This window comes from Notechis scutatus, chromosome 1 (genome assembly GCF_049901735.1).
Source record: "Notechis scutatus isolate UNSWTSFEM ecotype Mainland chromosome 1, rNotScu1.2, whole genome shotgun sequence".
Classification (NCBI taxonomy): domain Eukaryota; kingdom Metazoa; phylum Chordata; class Lepidosauria; order Squamata; family Elapidae; genus Notechis; species Notechis scutatus.
In genome coordinates this window covers 3,093,204-3,116,215 of record NC_142009.1, presented here as the reverse complement: position 1 = coordinate 3,116,215, position 23,012 = coordinate 3,093,204, and the positions used below count along the sequence as shown (strand labels likewise).

General features: G+C 51.4%; 1 protein-coding gene across 1 annotated transcript in view; it reads right to left on the bottom strand.

Annotated features, from left to right (window-relative positions):
* Window positions 1–18,045, bottom strand: part of SSH2 (slingshot protein phosphatase 2) — an 89,373-nt gene extending 71,328 nt beyond the window's left edge. Inside the window, 1 exon segment of the mRNA XM_087955741.1 lies at window positions 17,713–18,045. Within this exon segment, the coding sequence (XP_087811867.1) occupies window positions 17,713–17,894 (182 nt within the window). The 5' untranslated portion in view covers window positions 17,895–18,045.
* Window positions 18,046–23,012: the final 4,967 nt, after the last annotated feature.

The following is a 23,012-nucleotide window of genomic DNA, read 5'->3' as shown; positions in this document are numbered from 1 at the left end:
AGGAAGGAATGGGGATGGATGAATGGATGGAGGGGGAGGAATGAAGGAAGGGGGACGGAGGAAGCAAGAAGAGGAAGGAGGGAGGGAGAGGGATGGATGGACAGACGGACAAATGGGAAGGAATGAATGAAGGGGATGAAAGAAGTAAGAAGAGAGGAAGGAAGGAAGGAAGGAAGGAAGGAAGGAAGGAAGGAAGGAAGGAAGGAAGGAAGGAAGGAAGGAAGGAATGGGGATGGATGAATGGATGGAGGGGGAGGAATGAATGAAGGGGGACGGAGGAAGTAAGAAGAGGAAGGAGGGAGGGAGAGGGATGGATGGATGGACAGACGGACAAATGGGAAGGAATCAATGAAGGGGGATGAAAGAAGTAAGAAGAGAGGAAGGAGGGGAGGAGGGGGGAGAGAGGAAGGAAGGAAGGAAGGAAGGAAGGAAGGAAGGAATGGGGATGGATGAATGGATGGAGGGGGAGGAATGAATGAAGGGGGACGGAGGAAGCAAGAAGAGGAAGGAGGGAGGGAGAGGGATGGATGGACAGACGGACAAATGGGAAGGAATGAATGAAGGGGGATGAAAGAAGAAGAAGAGAGGAAGGAAGGAAGGAAGGAAGGAAGGAAGGAAGGAAGGAAGGAAGGAAGGAAGGAAGGAAGGAAGGAAGGAAGGAAGGAAGGAAGGAATGGGGATGGATGAATGGATGGAGGAGGAATGAATGAAGGGGGACGGAGGAAGTAAGAAGAGGAAGGAGGGAGGGGAGAGGGATGGATGGACAGACGGACAAATGGGAAGGAATGAATGAAGGGGGACGAAAGAAGTAAGAAGAGAGGAAGGAAGGAAGGAAGGAAGGAAGGAAGGAAGGAAGGAAGGAAGGAAGGAAGGAAGGAAGGAAGGAAGGAAGGAAGGAAGGGTCCCCAGGTGGTTTTGGCCAGCCATGCAGAGAATCGCTTTGTGGCTGGTCTTCTTCTGACCGACCTACGCTGGACTTTGGACGGCTGCATTCCAGCCTGGCTGCCCTCAAGAGGGCCCACGTGTGATCAGAGGCAGCCAAAGGGATACGGAAAAGGGGGATCAGAAGCCGGGATTATTATTACTCCAAGACAGAAGATACTCCTTGGAGGGAAAAGGGCAGCTGCTGCTCCAGGCTGGGCCAAAGTCACCCTCTCCAGGCCTCCCCTTCCCCTCCCCAAGACCCCTCCCCAAGGGGGAAACTTCCAGAGGGCTGCCCCACGTGGCTGGCTTCCTCTGCCGTAACCAAGATACGTCCGGGTTGCCACGTGGAGTTGCCACGGAGGGCCCTCCGGCCGAGCAAAAATGTGGCAGGCCAGTGTGTGTGTGTGTGTGTGTGTGTGTGTGTGTGTGTGTGTGTGTAGCATCTCTGGCCACTTCACCCCCAAGTCCCCGTGTTCTTTTCGGTGCCCGAAGGAGTCCTTGACTTTATGACCACATTTCCGTCACTAAGAGATGGTCGTAAGGGGGCTTCGCCCCACTTTGTCACCTTTCTTGCCACCGTGGTGAGCCACAACCACGGGGCTTCAGGCTGGTCTATACCGTCTCACGGGCCCCTGTGGGTGGTTTACGGAATCGGCCATGTTGCCGGGTCCTCCTTTTAGCGACCTCGGAAGGACGGAAGGGCAAGTCAACCCGGAGCCCCGGTGAGATTCGAACCCCGGCAGCGCGCAGAGTTATTAGCCTGCATCGCAGGCTAATTCTGTATTGTGATCCTCGACTTACCACCACGGACCCCATTTCTGTCGCTAAGCGAGACCGTTGTTAAACGAGCTTTTGCCCCTTTTTACAACCTTTCCTGGCACCGTGAAGGGAATCCCTGACTTGAGCAACCCGGTCATTAAGTGAATCTGGCCTCCCCCGTGGACTTGGCTGGTCAGAAGGCCGACAAAGGGGAAATCGCGTAACCCTGGGACTCGTCATCAATGTGAGTCAGGGGTCTGAATTTTGCTCACGTGATCATGGGGGGGCACTGTGACGGCAGTGAAGTGCGAAAGACGGTCCGAAAAGCCAACCTATTTCGGCGCCATGGTGACTTTGGACGGTCGCTAAGTGAAGCGTCGTTGTAACTTTGGAGGACTTGCCTGTACGGTGCAGGAAATAATTGGTGGGGGGTTGGAAGATGGGGAGCCCTCTAAGCTGGACTCTTTCTCCACCCAGGTGCCCCCAAAAGTTGTTGAGTTGTTGCTGTTGTGGTGGGTTTCCCCACCCCCCCGGCAGTTGTGAGTCGCTACTCTGTGTAACAAAACCCACAAAAGCCTCTTAAATCCTCAAAGCCCCAGCAGATCCTCCTGCTCTACTTCACAGGGCTGTTTTGAGGGGTATTTGGGTTTTAAAAGGAGGGGAGGAATGGAAGCTTCAGAAGGAAATCAAAGCTGAACCCCCCTGCACCCCAAATCTACGGCCGGCCTCTTTTGCAATGCCAGCTTCCCGGGCGAGAAGACGGAAAGATTTAGGGAGAGGCCCCCGTCTTGAAGAGCCAGAGAAAAGGGGAGCAGGGGCTGGGCTGGGGGCTCCCCCTTTCTCGCGGGGTTCACGGCTGACTGCCCGTGGCTGAGAGAGGGAGTGGGAAGGGGCTCAAGCCTTCACGGGCCAGGGTTCAAGGGGGGGCTTCCGCCTGTTGCCAAGTCAGCTGGGAAGCTGAAAGGAGAGAAAAAGTTGGCCCTTGGGGCGATCGCCCTGGAATTTTGGCTTGGCTTTCGTCTTCCAGCCAAGAAAACAGGAGGAGGAGGAGGAGGAGGAGGAGGAGGGAGAGAGGGAAGTTCAGGAAGGAGGCAAGGAGGAAGGAGAGGGAGGGAAGAGGAGGGAAGGAAGGAAGGGAGGAGGAAGGGAGGAAGGAGAGAGAAGGGGAGGGGGAAAGAGGAAGGGAAGGAAGGAGAAGGAAAGGCGGAAGGAAGGAAGGAGGGAAGAGGAGGCAAGGAGGAAGGAGAGGGAGGGAAGAGGAGGGAAGGAAGGAAGGAGGGAGGAAGGAGAGAGAAGGGGAGGGGGAAAGAGGAAGGGAAGGAAGGAGAACGAAAGGCGGAAGGAAGGAAGGAGGGAAGAGGAGGCAAGGAGGAAGGAGAGGGAGGGAAGAGGAGGGAGGGAAGGAAGGAGGAAGGGAGGAAGGAGAGAGAAGGGGAGGGGGAAAGAGGAAGGGAAGGAAGGAGAAGGAAAGGCGGAAGGAAGGAAGGAGGGAAGAGGAGGCAAGGAGGAAGGAGAGGGAGGGAAGAGGAGGGAAGGAAGGAAGGGAGGAGGAAGGGAGGAAGAAAAGAGGAGGGGGAAAGAGGAAGGGAAGGAAGGAGAAGGAAAGGCGGAAGGAAGGAAGGAGGGAAGAAAAGGAGGAAGAGGAGGGAAGGAGGAAGAAAACTTTCTTCCTTGGACTTGGGGGCCCCCACCCCGGGAGGCTCTGTGTGCAGTTGTGCAAACACAACCTGTGTTGTAGCAACGGTGGGGCAGCAACAGAAGGCTGACCCAGAGAGGGCTGGCGTGGCACACAGGTGGAGACCAAGAATAGATGGGTGGCTTTTGGCAGGAGGAGGAGGAGGGGGAGGGGGAAGGGAAGGAGGAGGAAGAGGGGGAGGGGAAGGAGGGGGAGGAAGAGGAGGAGGAAGAGGAGGGGAGGGGGAAGAAGGAGGAAGAGGAGAGGGAGGAAGAGGAGGTGGGAGGGGGAGGAAGAGGAAAAGGAGGAGGGGAGGAATGGGAGGATGGGGAAGGTGGAGGAGGGACAGAGGGGAGGGGAGGGGAGAGAAGGAGGGGAGGAAGGAGGAGGAGGGAGAAGGAGGAAGAGGAGGAGAAAGAGGAGGGGAGGGGAGGAAGAGGAGGAGGGGAGGAGGAAGAGGAGGGGAGGGGAAAGGAGGAGGAAGAGGAGAAGGAGGAAGAGGAGAGGGAGGAAGAGGAGGGGGAGGAAGAGGAGGTGGGAGGGGGGGGGGGAGAGGGAGGAAGAGGAAAAGGAGGAGGGGAGGAATGGGAGGATGGGGAAGGTGGAGGAGGGACAGAGGGGAGGGGAGGAAGAGGAGGGGGGGGGGAAGGAGGAGGAAGAGGAGAGGGAGGAAGAGGAGGGGGAGGAAGAGGAAGTGGGAGGGGGAGAGGGAGGAAGAGGAAAAGGAGGAGAGGAGGAATGGGAGGATGGGGAAGGTGGAGGAGGGACAGAGGGGAGGGGAGAGAAGGAGGGGAGGAAGGAGGAGGAGGGGAGGAAGAGGAGGAGGAGGATGAGGATGGGGAAGGTGGAGGAGGGACAGGGGGAGAGGAGGGGGAGGAGGGGAGGGAGGAGGATAGGGCGCTTAGCTGGCTGGGGAATTCTGGGAGTTGAAGTCCACCCGTCTTCAAGTGGCCAAGTGTGGAGCTGGCTAAATCCTGGGGCAAAAAAGAAGGACATCCATCCGGGAGCACCCCAAAAGCTCATCTGGCAGATCCAAGGGACCGAGGGGGAGGCATATGCCTGTTTGGGGGAGGGGGGGAATTCTGGGACTTGAAGTCTTTGCCAAGTGGCCAAGGCCTCCCCCCATCCAGCCGCAAAGGCCCCTGGGACGAAAAAACCGCCGACCCGAGCTGAGCCGCCGCCTTGCCTCGCCTGAGCAGAACCGGAGATCCGATGAAAAGCTCCCGCTTGGCCAAACCCCAAATATTGGCTTCCAGAGCTTTCGAGATCCCTTGAACGGCTTTGCCCCAGAATTTAGCTGAGAGGGAAGCGGAGGCCGACAACTCTTGCCGGGAACTCCCATCCCCCACAAGCCATTGATTTTGGCAAGAAGAAACCGGGATTAGGAGATGGAGCGCCAGATTACGGGAAACCCACTCCGATAATTGAGCAGAGGGGGACGGTTTCCTGGCGCTCTCTCTCTCTCTCTTGGTTCAAGATAAGTTTGCTCCCGGATTGCCCCTTGCCACCCATTCTTGACCACGGATGGAGCTCCAGGAACTTCTGGGAGGCAAACAATTCCACGGGTCGAGAAACAGATAATCAGGCTTGGAAGGGACCTTGGAGGTCTTCTAGTCCAACCCCCAGCTCAAGCAGGAGACCCTAGACCGTTCCTGACCGAGGGCAGCCCAGTCTCTTCTTGGAAGCATCCCACAACTTATGAAGGCAACTTCTGTTCCATGGGTTGAGGGTTCTCCCTGTCAGAAAGTTTCTTCTTATTTCCAGATTGAATCTCTCCTTGTTCAGTTTCCATCCATTATTCCTTCTCTGGCCTTCGGGGGCTTTGGAGAATAGCTTGACCCCACTTCCTCCTCTCTGGGGCAGCCCCTCAAATATTTGAACCCTGCTATCCTGTCTCCCCTGGTCCTTCTCTTCCCTGGACTAGCCAGGCCCAGTTCCTGCAACCGTTCAGCGTATAACAGACAATCAGAGTTGGAAGGGGTCTTATAAGTCATCTAGTCCAGCCCCCCCACCCAAGCAGGAGACCCCACACGATTTCTGACCAATGGCAGTCCAGTCTCTTCTTGAAAGTCTCCAGAGGTGAAGCTCCCACAATTTCTGTCCATGGGTGGATTGTTCTCACTGTCAGAAAATTCCTCCTTATTTCCAGGTTGAATCTCTCCTTGATCAGTTTCCATCCATTATTCCTTGTCTGGCCTACAGGCGCTTTAGAAAATAGCTTGACCCCTTCCTCCCCTCTGTGGCAGCCCCTCAAATATTGGAAGATGCTCTCCTGTCTCCCCTGGTCCTTTTCTTCCCTCGACTAGCCAGGCCTGGTTCCTGCAACCGTCCGTTGTATGTTTTAGCCTCCAGTCCCCTCATCATCCTGGTTGATCTTCTCTGCACTTTTTTTTCTAGAGTCTCAACATCTTTTTTATAATGTGGTGGCCAAAACTGGATGCAGGACTTTAGGTGTGGCCTTACTAAGGCTTTATAGAGTGGTATTAGTTCCTCCCTTGATCTCGATTGTATCCCTCTGTTAATGCAATTTAGGATTGCATTGGCTTTTTTGGCTGCTGCTGCACAACATTGGCTCCTATTTAGCTGGTTGTCCACTAAGACTCCGAGATTCCCCTCCCAGTTCCTGCTATTGAGCCTGGTTTCACCCAGTCTATTATATGTGTCCTTTGGGTTTTCCTTGCCTAAATGCAAGACTTTCCTTTTCTCTGTGTCGAATTTCATTTTTGGTTGTCCACTAAAACTCTTTGAAAGGCTCCATTCGACTTTACTTTACTTTACCAACCTTACTTCTTAGGATAAAAACTGATTTAAGGCAAAACGGGAATTCTCATTCTTCACACTCTTGTACAGGTAAAGTTCTCGACTTACGACCACAGCAGAGCCCAACACTTCCGTTGTTACGTGATTTTTTTGCCCTGTTTTACAATTTCGTTTGCCACCGTTGTTAAAGTCAATCACTGCAGTCATTAAGTGAGTCATGCAGTCATTAAGTGAATCCAGTTTCCCCTGTTGACTTTTCTCCTCAAATGGTTGCAAAAGGGGATCACGTGACACACCCCCCCCCCCACGGGACGCTACCACCGTCGTAAATACGAGCCTGTCGCCGAGCGCCTGAATTTGGATCACGCAACCACAAGGAGGCTGCAGCGGTCGTAAGTCTGAAAAACAGGCATAAGTCACTTTTTTCCCCATTGCCGTTGTAACTTTGGTCATAAACTGTTGTAAATCAAGGACTACCTGTAATTGCTAATTGTCCTTTGCCCTCTGTCCTTTGGTCAGATGCCGGACTCGGTGATATGCGCAGGCGATGGGGTTGCACCGGGGGGTGACCACTGTCCTAAGTGGTTGCACAACTGGGCACATGAGTCTGTCACCGGCACCTCTATAACTGTCTGTTTTGGCTCTGCATCCCAACAGGACGGACACAGACTCCAGAGAGGAATTAGGACTGCAGAAAAAACAATTAGTACCAACCTGCCTTCCATGGAGGACCTGTATATCCTGCACGAGCCAAAAAGAGGGCTGGGAAAATATCTACAGACCCCTCACACATCCCAGACAGAAACCGTTTCAACTCCTACCCTCAAAACGAGGCTATAGAGCCCTGCACACCAGAACAACGAGACACAAAGGGGAGGTTTTTTCCCCAACGCCATCACTCTACTAAACAAATAATTCCCTCCACACTGTCCAACTATTTACAAACTCTGTACTACTATCACTATTAATGTTCTCATCACTCCTTATCGCCCATCCCCTCCCACTTGTGATTCTATGACCGTAACTTTGTTGCTTGTATCCTAACGATTTATATGGACTGTTTCCTGGTATGATTTGATCCCTTATTATTTGTACCCTATGACTATCATTAAGTGTTGCACCTGATGATTCTTGACTCTTGACAAATGTCTCTTTTCTTTTATGTGCACTGAGAGCATTTGCACCAAAGACAAATTCCTTCTGTGTCCAATCACTCTTGGCCTATAAAAGAATTCTATTCTATTCTATTCTATTCTATTCTATTCTATTCTATTCTATTATTCCATTCCATTCCATTCCTGTTCTATTCTATTTTCTATTCTATTCTATTCCATTTGATTCTTCCATTCCATTCCTCATTCCAATAGTCTATTCTATTCTATTCTACTCTATTCTACTCTACTCTATTCTTATTGTACCCCATGACTATCATTAAGTGTTGCACCTGATGATTCTTGACCCTTGATGAATCTCTCTTTTCTTTTATGTGCACTGAGAGCATTTGCATCAACGACAAATTCCTTGTGTGTCCAAACTTGGACAATAAAGAATTCTATTCTATTCTATTCTATTCTATTCTATTCTACTCTACTCTACTCTACTCTACTCTACTCTACTCTACTCTACTCCACTCCACTCCACTCCACTCCACTCCACTCCATTCCTGTTCTATTCTAATTTCTATCCTATCCTATCCTAACCAGATGAAAAAGAGGGAAGAAGGGAGAGATTGATTCTCAGCCTCAGTGGCTGGGGAATTCTGGGGGTTTGAAGTCCATGCATTTTACAGAATTCTGGTTGGGGGGATTCTGGGAGTGGAAGCCCACCCCTCTTAAAATCCCCAAAGCTGAAAAAAGCCTGAATTAGAAGGATCCCAAGGCTTCTATTTGCTCAGCAAACCTCACCAAAAAAGGAAACAAAACTTTATTTCCTGCGGAAAATATCCCCCGGTCTGCTGCTTCATCTAATGCAGGGGTCCCCAAACTTGGAAACTTTAAGACTTGTGGACTTCAACTCCCAGAATTCTCCGGCCAGCACAGCTGGCCGGAGAATTCTGGGAGTTGAAGTCCACAAGTCTTAAAGTTTCCAAGTTTGGACACCTCCGATCTAATGGACGAGAAAGACTTCGGACTGCGGGAGAGGAAAATCTGAGGGTGACCCGTTTCGGGAGGAACCCTCATCCTGGATACGCACAAGACAGGGGAAATCCCAGACAAGCAGGTCAAAGGGGATCGGTAGCGATCTGGGGACCCGCTGCTGACCCAGGCAGCCCCTGACGAGGGTTAATCTTTTTATGGCGGCCGTAAAAGCTTGCAAGGCTCAGACTTGGTGGCTGCAAGGGAAGAAACCTTGCCATTTGGGTGGGGAGGGGTGTGTGTGTGAATGCATGAAGAGGGGAAATCGGGCTGGAAGCTGAGGCTAAACCCCTGGCCTTCAAACAGAAGCCCCTAAACTTGGCCCCTTTAAGACGGGTGGACTTCACCTCTCCCAGAATTCCCCAGCCAGCCACGCTAGGCAGCCCTCAACATACAACCTTTCCTTTAGTGACCGTTTGATGTTTGAAAAGAACGGAAAAAGTGACTTAGGAGCGTTTTTCACTCTTTCTTTATTTCTTTCTCCCCTCTCTTTCTTTCCCTCTTTTTTTCTTCTCTCTTTCTTTCTTTTCTTCTTTCTTTCTTTCTTTTTTTCTTTCTTTCTTTCTTTCTTTCTTTCTTCTTTCTTCTTTCTTTCTTTCTTTCTTCCCTCCCTCTTTCCCTCTTTCTTTCTTCCCTCCCTCCTTTTCTCGCTCTTTCTTTTTTCTTTCCTTCCTTCCTTTCTTCCCTCCCTCCCTCTTTCTCTTCTTTCTCTTTCTTTCTCTCCCTTTCTTTCTTTCCCTTTCTTTCCCTCCCTCTCTTTCTTTCCTTTTCTTTCTTTTTCTTTCCCTCCCTCTCTCTTTCCCTTTCTTTCTTCCCCTCCCTTTCTTTCTTCCCTCCCTCCCTCCCTTTCTTTCTTTCTTTCTTTCCTTCCCTCTCTCTCTTTCCCTTTTCTTCCCTCCCTCCCTCCCTCCCTTTCTTTCTTTTTCTTTCTTTCTTTCTTTCTTTCTTTCTTTCTTTCTTTCTTTCTTTCTTTCTTTCTTTCTTTCTTTCTTTCTTTCTTTCTTCTTTCTTTCTTTCTTTCTTTCTTTCCCTCTCCCTCCCTCCCTCCTTCCCTCCCTCCTCCTTTATTTCTCTCCTTATGGATTGACAAAACAATGCAAAACTTTGACACCTCTGAATTACAGGCCGTCCTCAAATTACAACCATTCATTGAGTGACGGTTCAAAGTTACAACATCACTGGAAAAAAACCAAAAACTTATGCCCGTTTTTCACACCTACGACCGCCGCAGCCTCCCCATGGTCACGTGATGAGAATTCAGACGCTCGGCGCCCCCACTCGTATTTACGACGGTCGCAGCGTCCCGGGGGTGTGTGTCACCCGGTCCCCTTTTGTGACCTTCCTCCATGGGGGAAGCCGGATTCACTTAACAACCAGGTGACTGACCTAATGACAGCAGCGATCCACTTAAGGGCTGTGATGTAAAATGGGGCAAAGTCCCCCAACAGCTGTCTCGCTTAGCCACCATAAATAGTTGGGCTTCATTGTGGTCGTACGCCGAGGACTACCTGCACCTGGCCACAACCTCCCAGCGCCTGCCTCTGAGAAGCGTGCAGTGATCAAAGGGAAGGGCACCAAGCGACCGGAGCTGCTAATCTCTTGTTTACACGGGGCAGCAGGGCCGACTGTCCACCTCCTCCTCCTCCGATAAGCGATAAGCGCCGGTGTTATCGGCGGGTTCCAGGGAAGGGAAGGGTGGGCCTCCTCCCCCCTCCTGCTGATTCCCAAAGGGTGTGTGTGTGTGTGTGTGTGTGTGTGTGTGTGTGTACATGCAAAGTCACTGGGGTGTCCAGCCACCGGCTCCTCCGCCACACACTTATGATTTGCACAGCTGCACGTGCAAAAGCCGCTGCCACCACGGACTATCCATTCGGCGGCACCATTTAATATGTCGTTGCCTAAGCAGACGGTGAAGGTCAGTTCCCAGGTTGGCAGGTCAGGCAGAAGCAAGCCAGGTTGCAAGGCAGAAACAAGCCAGAATCCTCCTCCTCCTCCTCCCTTCTAGCACTGATGACGTTACCTAGTTGGGTCACGAAACGTCTGCAAGAAAACCACCAAGTTCAGAGGGCACCAAGGGCCCCACAATTATTCCTCCTCCTCCTCCTTCTCCTCCTCCCTTCTAGCACTGATGAAGTTACCTAGTTGGGTCATGAAACATCTGCAAGAAAACAACCCAGCTCAGAGACCACCAAGGACCCCACAGTCGTCGTCCTCCTCCTCCTCCTCCTCCTCCTCCCCCAAACCCATTCCTTTCTAGCCCTGATGATGTTACCTACTTTGGGTCATGAAACGTCTGCAAGAAAACAGCCAAGCTCAGAGAGCACCAAGGACCTCACAGTCCTCCTCCTCCTCCCTGCGCCGCACTCCTAGCACTGATGAAGTTACCTAGTTGGGTCATGAAACGTCTGCAAGAAAACCACCCAGCTCAGAGAGCACCAAGGACCCAACTATCTTCCTCTTCTCTCTCCTTCCTTCCTTCCTTCCTTCCTTCCTTCCTTCCTTCCTTCCTTCCTTCCTTCCTTCCTTCCTTCCTTCCTTCCTTCCTTCCTTCCTTCCCTGATGATGTTCTCTAGTGGGTCATGAAACGTCTGCAAGAAAACCACCCAGCTCAGAGCACCAAGGACCCCACAGTCCTCCTCCCCCTCCTCCTCCCCTCCCCTTCCCATGAAGCATCTACAAAAAGCAACCAAGGTCAAAGGGCACTAAGGACCCCACACAATTCTGCTAAATATCTCCTAAATATCCAAAGGGAAAACTCGCTTGCTAATATGAGCAGAGATACAGAATTTCAACCCCAAAGTCCTTGCTGGAAACCCTGCATCTGAACATATTTCACTCAGGGAGAAAGAGCAGAGAGCGAAATCTGTGGTTGGGCCAAGGAAGAGGAGGAGGAGGCCCTTGTCAACTTTCTGGCCCGCGGGAACAACAATGGCCTTTCTCATCCTTAACTCCTACTAACAGAGAGATACAGAGAAAGACAGAGATGGAGGGAGAGAGAAAGGGAGGGAGAGGAAGAGAGGGGAAGGAGGGAGAGAGAGAGAGAGAGAGAGAGAGAGAGAGGGAGGGAGAGAGAGTCCACAAATACAGCTGTAGTCCTCCACTTACGATCATTGGTGGCCATTCCAAGTTACAAAGGCACTTATAGGAGAACCTTCTTCCTGGCCTGTTTCCCACCCATTGGAGGTTAAATGAGGTCCTCAAGACTAAGAGCCTCCCAAAATTATCGACGCCCCACTCATTTTCTCTCTCTCTCTCGTTTTCTGACCACCGCAATGTCTTGCACTAACAAATGGCACAGAACCATGGATTAATCTTGAATTGCTCTACAGCAGGGTTTCCCAAACTTGGCACTTTAAGACTCGTGGGCTGCCACTCCCAGAATCCCCAGCCATTATGCCTTAAGAGGGAAGACTTCCACTCCCAGAATCCCCCATCCATTATGCCTTAAGAGGGGTGCACTTCCACTCCCAGAATCCCCCAGCCAGCCTGCTTTAAGAGGGGAGGACTTCCACTCCCAGAATCCCCCAGCCAGCCTGCTTTAAGAGGGGAGGACTTCCACTCCCAGAATCCCCCAGCCAGCCTGCTTTAAGAGGGGAGGACTTCCACTCCCAGAATCCCCAGCCAGCCTGCTTTAAGAGGGGAGGACTTCCACTCCCAGAATCCCCAGCCAGCCTGCTTTAAGAGGGGAGGACTTCCACTCCCAGAATCCCCCAGCCAGCCTGCTTTAAGAGGGGAGGACTTCCACTCCCAGAATCCCCCAGCCAGCCTGCTTTAAGAGGGGAGGACTTCCACTCCCAGAATCCCCCAGCCAGCCTGCTTTAAGAGGGGAGGACTTCCACTCCCAGAATCCCCCAGCCAGCCTGCTTTAAGAGGGGAGGACTTCCACTCCCAGAATCCCCCAGCCAGCCTGCTTTAAGAGGGGTGGACTTCAACTGGGGGATTCTGGGAGTTGAAGTCCACGGGTCTTAAAACTGTGCCAAGGTTGGGAAACTCTGCTATAAGGTGCACATCCCTTTGGTTAACCACAGCTTTAAAAACAAATTGTGATTTACAAAGCCCAAAGGCTGGTTCCCATCATCGCACTAACCCACAATGCGGTTTGCTTGGCTAGAGGCGGCCTGGGGTGTGAACTCCACCGGCGGCAAACAGATGTGTGCAGCTGCTGTTAAGAAGAGACAGCAAACCCAGGCGAAGATGGAACCGCTTCTTCGCCGGTTACAATAGCTAACTAACTCCAAATGCAACCTGGTTTTTATTCCATTTTAATTTTCCTTCTTTCCTCTCATTATTTTTCCCGGTGTTTCATTTTATTTATTGATTATTGATTGATTGGTTGATTGATTTCTATGACGCCCATCTCACCAACAGGCGACGGTGCCAGCTTCGAACCGAGTTCAAAATGTTTCGCAGGTAGTCCCGGACTTAGAACCGTTTCAAAGTTACAATGGCACTGAAAAAGAAAAGGGACTGATGACCGTTTTTCACACTTACGACCTCTGCGGTCACATGATCCAAATTCAGATGCCTTTGGCAACGGACTCGTATTTAGGACGGTCAGGATCCCCTTTTGCAACCTTCTGACCAGCGACGTCGCTTAACGAACCTGGGATTCACTTAACGGTTGCAGCGAATTGCTTTAACAACAGTGGCAAGAAAGGCCATAACATGGGGGGGACGACACTGTAACACCTGCCACGCTGAGCAACGGAAACTTTGGACGGAGTTGAGGCCATAAGTCAAGGACTACCTTGCGGTTATAATTTTAGAGTTTTAATGTTAATTTGGTTATTTTAACAGATAACAGATAATCAGAGTTGGAAGGGACCTTGGAGGTCATGTAGCCCAACCCCCCTGCCCAAGAAGAACATCCTACACCATTTCTGACAGATGGGAGTCCAGTCTCTTCTTGAAAGCCTCCAGGGATGAAGCTCCCACAACCTCCGAAGGCAACTTCTGTTCCGTGGGTTGATGGTTCTCCCTGTCAGAAAGTTTCTCCTTATTTCCAGGTTGAATCTCTCCTTGGTCAGTTTCCATCCATTCTTCCTTCTCTGGCCTTTGGGTGCTTTGGAAAACAGCTTGACTCCCTTCCTCCTCTCTGGGGCAGCCCTCAAATATTGGAAGGCTGCTCTCCTGTCTCCCCTGGTCCTTCTCTTCCCTAGACTAGCCAGGCCCAGTTCCTGCAACCGTCCATCGTATGTTTGAGCCTCCAGTCCCCTCATCCTCCTGGTTGCTCTTCTCTGCACTTTTTCTATACTCTCAACATCCTTTTTTATAGTGTGGTGACCAAAACTGGGTGCAGGACTCTAGGTGTGGTCTTATTAAGGATAGATAGATAGATAGATAGATAGATAGATAGAGAGAGAGAGAGAGAGAGAGAGAGAGAGAGAGAGATGGACGGACGGACAGACTAGACTAGCCATGCCCAATTCCTGCAACCATTCATTATATGTCATAGCGTCCAGTCCCTATAGATGGATAGACAGAAAGACAGACACACAGATGATAGATAGACATTAGATAGATAGATAGATAGATAGATAGATAGATAGATAGATAGATAGATAGATAGATAGATAGAGGCACAGATGATTGATATAAATAAACAGACTAGACTAGCCAGGCCCAATTTCTGCAACCATTCTTCATACGTTTCAGCCTCCAGTCCCCTCATCATCCTGGTTGCTCTTCTCTGCACTTTTTCTAGAGTCTCAACATCCTTTTTTACACTGTGGTGACCAAAACAGGATGCAGGACTCTAGGTGAAATTTTAAGATTTCACCTTGTTTTTAAGTTGGTTGTAAGCTGCCTAGAGGCGTCTCTTGGTGAGGGATGGGATGGGGAAGGGGAGGCACACAAATTTAATCAATGAACGAATCCCAAATAAGAACATCCCAACCATAAGAGAATAAATATCGGTGCCAACATTGGCTTAAACGTTAACCAAGAAGGCCAGGAAGAAAACAAGATGCAGACAGGGAGTTGTTAGGAAGGGGGGGAGGGTTTCTTATCTCAGTCTGTTAATTACTTCCAGAGCGACAACCTTGCAAAAAAATAATAATCATCATCATCATCATCCAAGGCCAATTGGCAGCCTTAGCTTTTCAAGGCCAAAACCAGGCGGGGGCAGAAATCTCACCTTTGATTGAGGGTTTTGCCAAATGTGGCGCCTTCCAAACTCATGTGGATCCAAGGTCTCTAAACTGGGGGGGGGGTCCCTGGATCCATATCCCCCTCCCCAGCCAGCCTGAAAACCACTCCTCTGTCTGCGGAATAGTCTCCCCTCTCCTCTTCCTGCCTAAATCCAATCTTTCTTTCTTTCTTTCTTTCTTTCTTTCTTTCTTTCTTTCTTTCTTTCTTTCTTTCTTTCTTTCTTTCTTTCTTTCTTTCCTTCCTTCTTTTTCTTTTTCTTCTTTCTTTCTTTCTTTCTTTCTTTCTTTCTTTCTTTCTTTCTTTCTTTCTTTCTTTCTTTCTTTCTTTCTGTCCCTGGCTCCCTTTGTTTTTTTCTCTTCCTTTCCTTTCCTCTTCCCTCTCCCAGTCTGTATCTTTCTTTCTTTCTTTCTTTCTTTCTTTCTTTCTTTCTTTCTTTCTTTCTTTCTTTTTCTTTCTTTCTTTCTTTCTTTCTTTCTTTCTTTTTCTTTCCTTCCTTCCTTCCTTCCTTCCTTCCTTCTTTCTTTCTTTCTTTCTTTCCTTCTTTTTCTTTCTTTCTTTCTTTCTTTCTTTCTTTCTTTCTTTCTTTCTTTCTTTCTTTCTTTCTTTCTTTCACTGTCCCTGGCTCCCTTTGTTTTTTTCTCTTCCTTTCCTTTCCTCTTCCCTCTCCCAGTCTCTCCCAGTCTGTTTCTTTCTTTCTTTCTTTCTTTCTTTCTTTCTTTCTTTCTTTCTTTCTTTCTTTCTTTCTTTCTTTCTTTCTTTCTTTCTTTCTTTCTTCCTTCCTTCCTTCCTTCCTTCCTTCTTTCTTTCTTTCCTTCTTTTTCTTCTTTCTTTCTTTCTTTCTTTCTTTCTTTCTTTCTTTCTTTCTTTCTTTCTTTCTTTCTTTCTTTCTTTCTTTCTCTCTCTCTCTCTCTCTCTCCCTCCCTCCCCTCTCTCTCTCCTGACACGGTCGTCTTTGGAGCTATTCCTGGCTTGTCTTTGGCCGACATCCGATCAGGAGGGGATGCCAGCCCCCTTCCTCACCCACCCCACTTATAGGGGCAGAGAGCTTGGAGGGAGCCAAGATGGGGCTGGATATTTTACAGGCATTGCCAGTGGAGTTTGGAAAGGGAGGGGATTGCATCAGGAAGGAAGAGCGGAATCCAGAATTTAAACTGACCAGGAAGTAGAATTGGGAAATCCGTTTAAAGTCACAGATGGACAACCTTGGCAACTTTAAAGCCACGTGGACTTCAACTCCCAGAATTCCCCAGCCAACCTTTGCAATTTTAAGCCTGGCGGACTTCAACTCCCAGCATTTCCCCAGCCAACTTTAAGCCGTGTGGACTCCAACTCCCAGAATTCCCTGGCCAACCTTGGAAACTTTAAACTGGATAGACTTCAACTCCCAGCATTCCCCAGCCAACTTTAAGCCTTGCGGACTCCAACTCCCAGAATTCCTGGCCAACCTTGGCACCTTTAAGCCGCATGGACTCCAACTCCCAGAATTCCCTGGCCAACCTTGGAAACTTTAAACTCGATAGACTTCAATTCCCAGCATTCCCCAGCCAACTTTAAGCCTTGCGGACTCCAACTCCCAGAATTCCTGGCCAACCTAGGCACCTTTAAGCTGCGTGGGCTCCAACTCCCAGAATTCCCCAGCCAGTCACAGCTGGCTGGGGAATTCTGGGAGTTGAAGTCCGCAAAGTTGCCAAGCTTGGTCCCCTCCCGTTTAAGTTCACCCCATTCTCAGCCTATCTTGGCCAAGGTAAGTTCCCACAAATCCAGAAACCTAACTCAGCTTCTTTATGTTGGAATCTGGTTTGTTTTCCCCCTCCCTCCCCCACCCCAGCAAATGCCAGCCCACCAGACACTTCCTATCCTCACGACGACTTTGCTAAAGATAAGGGAAAGAAGTTGCAACAAATTCAAAGTCCCCCAGAAAGGAATTTGACTTTCCCAACAAGGCAGCATTGAAAGGAAATGTTTTATCCATTCGCCTTGGAAAAGCCCCACCATCAAACCCATCAATCAAACCCATCAATCAATCAAACTTCCATTCACAACAAGACCCTGGAACTAAAGACACAAACGATTCCACGTTTCAGCATCTTCAGCGGCTTAAAAGCAAAAAGCTGCTCATCTGGCCTCACAATCAGCAGGCTTGTGAGTTCGATCCTAGGTAGAGGCTACTATTTGGAATAGACGCTCCTGCTCGAGCCAGAGGTTGGACTAGATGACCTCCAAAGTTCCTTCCCACCCTGCTATTCTAGGATCTGTGGAGCAGCCGAGCTGGAAGGAGACCGACAATCGGGGGAGGGGATGTCAAGACCCCGTTCCCTTCTCGGGGGGGAGCAAAACGCCAAAGAGGCTACATTCACACGACCGGCGCTGACCCGGGTCAAGAGGCGGCAAGAACTCCCCAAAGGAGGTGAAATCTATGGGGAGGAGATCCAGTTCTCCTCCGGCCGGGCAGACCAGGAAGGACGCGGAGTCCGAGGCAGCCACACCGGAGCCGATCCGGAGCTCGGGCCCCGCGCGCTTCGGGAGAAAGTTTGCAGAAATCTCGCGGAAAGTTTCCCTGGAGTTTTTCTCGGGAAGAAAGAGAGAGAGAGGAAAAGGCAGCCTGGCCGGCGGAGGAAGAGTGGAGAGAGAAGAAGGGGGCAACCAGTCCCCGGGACCCCCGCCCCAGCCTGGCTGCCTCCCTAGACTCACTGGGACCCTCCCTGGTACCCCACCGGCCCCGAGACCCCCAATACAGAAGTAGGGAGAAGGGAGGAAAGGCAGCCGGGCTGGAGGAGGAAGACTCGAGCGGAAGAGGGGGGCAGCCAGCCCCCGGGACCCCCGCCCTAGACTCACAGCGACCCTCCCCTGATACCCCGCCGGCCCCGAGACCCCCTCCCCCAAATACAGAAGTAGGCAGAAGAAAGGAAAGGCAGCCTGGCTGGAGGAGGAAAAGTCGAGCGGGGAAGTGGGGGAGGGGGAGTTAAACATCAGCCGCGACCCCCGCCCCAGCCTGGCTCCTTCCCGAAGTTTACAGCGACCCTCCGCTGTTCTCCACCGACGCCCCCAAGACCCCCAAACACAGAAGCAGAGAGGAAAAGGCAGCCTGGCCGGAGGAGGAAGTCTCGAGCGGGAAGAGGGGGCAGCCAGCCCCCGGGACCCCCGCCCTAGAGTCACAGCGACCCTCCCTGGCACCCCACCGCCCCCGAGACCCCCTCCCCCAAATACAGAAGTAGGGAGAAGAGAGGAAAAGGCAGCCTGGCCGGCGGAGGAAGACTCGAGCGGGGAAGACGGGGGGGAGTGGCGACCCCCGCCCCAATTGGGACTCACAGCTGGTTGATGGCGTTCTGCGAGATGACGGCGTCGGCCGAGAAGTAGGGGATCATCTTGGGCGCGGGGGTCCCGGGCCGGCCGGAGGGGCAGAGCGGGCAGACCGAGGGCCAAGGCAGGCGGCCGCCCCGCCGTCGCCGCCTCCTCCTGGCTGTCTCCGGCGAGGACCCCCGCGGGCTCATGGGCGGCGGCGCGATCCCGGAGGGGCAGCGCGGAGGCGCATGGCAGGGCTTTCTCTTTTTTGCGCGGCTTTTGCGCGAGAGCCCGGAGCGTCCTCGGGGCGGGCGGCTGCTGCTGCTTCGGCTGCTTGCTGGGCTTGGAGTGCGCAAGGGCGAGCCGGCCCGGGCCGCCCCTTCGCCGGCCACGAGGAGGAGAGGAGGAGGGCGGAGCGGGGCAGCCGGGTGGGATCCCAGCTGTTTGCACGCAGCGCCACCGCCGGACCCGCCAGCCAGGCGGAAAGCAGCGACCTCCCCGGCCAGGCAGGCGGCTCGGATCCAGCCGCAATTGGTAGGGCCATGCGCCCCCGGCCGGCGCCTCGGACTCCCGCCGGCCGCGGCTCCCAGGGCGCCTCAATGCACCGCCCGGAGGAAGGGCGCCTTAGAGCAGAGGACTCCAGCCTTGGCGACTCCACTCCCAGAATCCCCCAGCCAGCCTGCTTTAAGAGGGGTGGGATTCCTCTCCAGAATTCTCCAACTGCCATGTTTTAAGAGGGGAGGACTTCCACTCCCAGGATCCCCCAGCCAGCCTGCTTTAAGAGGGGAGGGCTTCCACTCCCACAATCCCCCAGCCAGCCTGCTTTAAGAGGGGTGGGCTTCCACTCCCAGAATCCCCCAGCCAGCCTGCTTTAAGAGGGATGGACTTCCACTCCCAGAATCCCCCAGCCAGCCTGCTTTAAGAGGGAGGGCTTCCACTCCCAGAATCCCCCAGCCAGCCTGCTTTAAGAGGGGAGGGCTTCCACTCCCAGAATCCCCCAGCCAGCCTGCTTTAAGAGGGATGGACTTCCACTCCCAGAATCCCCCAGCCAGCCTGCTTTAAGAGGGGAGGGCTTCCACTCCCAGAATCCCCAGCCAGCCTGCTTTAAGAGGGAGGGCTTCCACTCCCAGGATCCCCAGCCAGCCATGCTTTAAGAGGGGAGGGCTTCCACTCCCACAATCCCCCAGCCAGCCTGCTTTACGAGGAGGGCTTCCACTCCCACAATCCCCCAGCCAGCCTGCTTTAAGAGGGAGGGCTTCCACTCCCAGGATCCCCCAGCCAGCCATGCTTTAAGAGGGGAGGGCTTCCACTCCCAGGATCCCCCAGCCAGCCATGCTTTAAGAGGGGAGGGCTTCCACTCCCAGAATCCCCCAGCCAGCCTGCTTTAAGAGGGGAGGACTTCCACTCCCAGAATCCCCCAGCCAGCCTGCTTTAAGAGGGGAGGACTTCAACTCCCAGAATTCCCCAGCCAGAGTGCTTTAAGAGGGGAGGACTTCCACTCCCAGGATCCCCCAGCCAGCCTGCTTTAAGAGGGGAGGGCTTCCACTCCCAGAATCCCCAGCCAGCCTGCTTTAAGAGGGAGGGCTTCCACTCCCAGAATCCCCCAGCCAGGATGCTTTAAGAGGAGGGCTTCCACTCCCAGAATCCCCCAGCCAGCCTGCTTTAAGAGGGAGGGCTTCCACTCCCAGAATCCCCCAGCCAGCCTGCTTTAAGAGGGGAGGGCTTCCACTCCCAGAATCCCCCAGCCAGCCTGCTTTAAGAGGGGTGGGATTCCTCTCCAGAATTCCCCAACTGCCATGTTTTAAGAGGGGAGGACTTCCATTCCCAGAATCCCCCAGCCAGCCTGCCTTAAGAGGGGAGGACTTCCACTCCCAGAATCCCCCAGCCAGCCTGCTTTAAGAGGGCTGGACTTCCACTCCCAGAATCCCCCAGCCAGCCTGCTTTAAGAGGGCTGGACTTCCACTCCCAGAATCCCCCAGCCAGCCTGCTTTAAGAGGGGTGGGCTTCCACTCCCAGGATTCTCCAGCATAGCATAGCTGGCTGGAGAATAATGGGAGTTGAAGTCCACAAGGCTTAAGGTGGCCAAGACTTGAGGCACTTGATTTAGGGGCCTCTGTGCATCTTGTGGAATGAGTGTGTGTGTGTGTGGGGGGGGGGATGTGTGTGGAAAAGGGCTGCCTTTTGTAAACCGTTTCCCTGGAGGATGCCTGGTCCATGGAGCCCATGGTGCACAGGTGTTTCGGCCCCTTCAATTGTCCTGCCTTATCAAAGGACCCCAAATGCTGCAAAACCTTTTCTTGTGGGAAGGGGCTGAAACCCCCAGGCCCTTCAGCTGCACCTTGGCCAGCTCCCTTTTTCAAAATGGATGGCTTTCCCCCTCCCTCCCTCCTTCCTTCGTTCTTTCTATCTTCCTTCTTTCCTTTTCCTCCTTCCTTCCTTTTTCTTCTTTCCTTCCTTCCTTCCTTTCTACCTTCCTTCCTTTCCACCTTCCTTCCTTCCTTTCTGTCTTCCTTTCTTTCTTCCTTTCTTCCTTCCTTCCTTCCTTCCTCTTTCTTCCCTTCTGGCTTCTTTCCTTCCTTCCTTCCTTCCTTTCTGGCTTCTTTCCTTCCTTCCTTTCTGCCTACCTTCCTTCCTCTTTCTTCCTTTCTGGCTTCTTTCCTTCCTTCCTTTCTGGCTTGCTTCCTTCCTTCCTTTCTGTCTTCCTTTCTTTCTCTTCCTTCCTTCCTGTCTTCCTTCCTTCCTTCCTTCCTTCCTCTTTCTTCCTTTCTTCCTTCCTTCCTTTTTTCTTCTTTCTTTCCTTCCTTTCTCTTCCTTTCTTTTCTTCCTTCCATCCTTTCTGTCTTCCTTCCTTTCTTTCTTCCTTTCTGTCTTCCTTTCTCTTCCTTCCTTTCCACCTTCCTTCCTTTCTTTCTTTCTCTTTCTTCCTTCCTGTCTTCCTTCCTTCCTTCCTTCCTTTCTCTTTCTTCCTTTCTTCCTTCCTTCCTTTTTTCTTCTTTCTTTCCTTCCTTTCTCTTCCTTTCTTTTCTTCCTTCCATCCTTTCTGTCTTCCTTCCTTTCTCTTTCTTCCTTTCTGTCTTCCTTTCTCTTCCTTCCTTTCCACCTTCCTTCCTTTCTTTCTTTCTCTTTCTTCCTTTCTGGCTTCCTTCCTTCCTTCCTTCCTTCCTTCCTTCCTTCCTTCCTTCCTTCCTTTCTGGCTTCTTTCCTTCCTTTCTTTCTGGCTTCCTTCCTTTCTGGCTTCCTTCCTTCCTGTCTGCCTTCCTTCCTTCCTTCCTTTCTTTCTTTTTCTTCCTGTCTTCCTTCCTTCCTTCCTTCCTTCCTCTTTCTTCCTTTCTGGCTTCTTTCCTTCCTTCCTTCCTTTCTCTTTCTCCCTTCTTTCTGCCTTCCTTCCTTTTTCTAAAAAGATGCTGAAACTTTGGAAAAAGAGCAGAGAAAAGCAACTAAGAGGATTAAAGGCCTGGAGACTGAAACATACAAAGAACGACTGCAGGATTTGGGTCTGGCCAGTCTAAAGAAAAGAAGGGACTGGGGGTGACATAGCACCATTCAGCTATTTGAGGGGCTGCCCCAAAGAAGATGGGGGGGGGTCAACTTATTTTCCAAAGCCCCTGAAGGCAAGACAAGAAACAATGATTGGAAACTAATCAAGGAGGGAAGAAACCTAGAACGAAGCAAGAAGTTGTCAGTTCTCCAACACTGGAGATTTTGAAGGAGAGACTGGACAGTCACTTGTCTGAGATTGTATAGGGCCTCCTGCCTGAGCAAGGGGTTGGACTAGAAGACCTCCAAGGTCCCTTCCAAGTCTATTCTGATCGGCTGATCTTCTCTCTTTCTCTTCCTTGCTTCCTTTTTCTTTCCGTAGCTCCTTCCTTCCCTGTACTTACTTCCTTTCCTTTCCTCTTCCTATTTCTTTCTTTCCTTCCTTCCTTCTTTTCTTTCTTTGTTCCTCCTCCTCCTCCTCCTCCTTTTTCTTTCCCTAACTCTCTCCTTTCTCATATTTTCTTCCTTTCTTCTCCCCCCTCCGCCCTCTTTAGTGTGGTGCCCTTTGTCTCAGGAAATGTTTGGACCCAGATTTCAATGACGGCAAGCCTTCCGGTTGTGGAAGGAGGGAGGAAGCGCCTGCAGAGGATTTCTAGGTGGTTTTTCAGAGGAACAATAAGTGAGAGGTTGCGCTGTATTTTCCTGAAAGTCCCAGGGCTCCGGAGGCTGGCATGTGTGGCCCATGATCCCCTGGAAAGCGGGGACCAAGAACTGGCTTCCTTGCGTCTTTGGAAAGTTTCACAGCGCAGGATCAAACAGGGAGGTGTGCTCCGTGGCCGCAGGAGCCCATTTCCAGCCCAGAAAGACTGAGTCGGGGTTTATGGGATGGATCCAATGTTCCAGTTTTGCGGGACACACCAAACTGTAAGCTGAACTCCTTGAGCTCTGTTCGCACAATACCTAAAATGTAGTGGACCAGGTCATCTACCTGCCTGCCTGCCTGCCTACTTACCTATCATCTTCCTTCATTCTTTCCTTCCTTCCTTTCCTTCCTCCCACTTCCCTTTCTTTCTTTGTATTTCCCTCCCTCCCCATTTTCCCTCCTTCCTTCCCCTTATTTTTCTCCTCTTTCTTTTTCCTCTCTCCCTCCATCTTTTTTTCCTTCTTTTTTGTCCCTCCCTCCATCATTTTTCTTTTTTAATTCTCTTTCTTTTCCTTCCTTCCTTCCATTCTTCCTTTCCTTTCCCTTCCTTCCTTAGCACCAGGGGTGGGATTCTACCGGTTTGCACCTATTCGCTAGAACCGGTCGTTAACCTTCTAAGCAGTTGGGAGAACCGGTTGTTAGAAGAAATTACTGGCCTAATCCTGTAAGGAAGGCAGGAAGGAAACATTCTGGTGTTGCTTACAGAAACTGCCTCTCCGTTAACCCTTATTACATTCTTGGCAGGACTAGACTTCCTTTTCTCAGGAACTTCTCTGGAGTTTTTTCCCCCTCCTTTGCTGGTACTTTGCTTGTGTAGAGGGACCATTCAAAGTTACAATGGCACTGAACAAAGTGACTTATGACCATGTTTCACACTTACGACTGTTGCAGCATCCCCACAGTCATGAGAGGCCAGGCGAGGAGATGCGTGCCTCGATGTGAGTGATATTGAGTTGGCCACACCCAGCCAATAACATGACCACCAAGCCACACCCACCAACTAAGCCACACCCACAGAACCAGTTGTTCAAAAATTTGAATCCCACTCCCGCTTATCACCCACCTTCTTTCTCCTCTTTGTCCCTTTCTCTTCCTCCTCTTTTCCTTCTCCTCTTCTTCTAATCTTCCTTCATTCCTTCTTTATCCT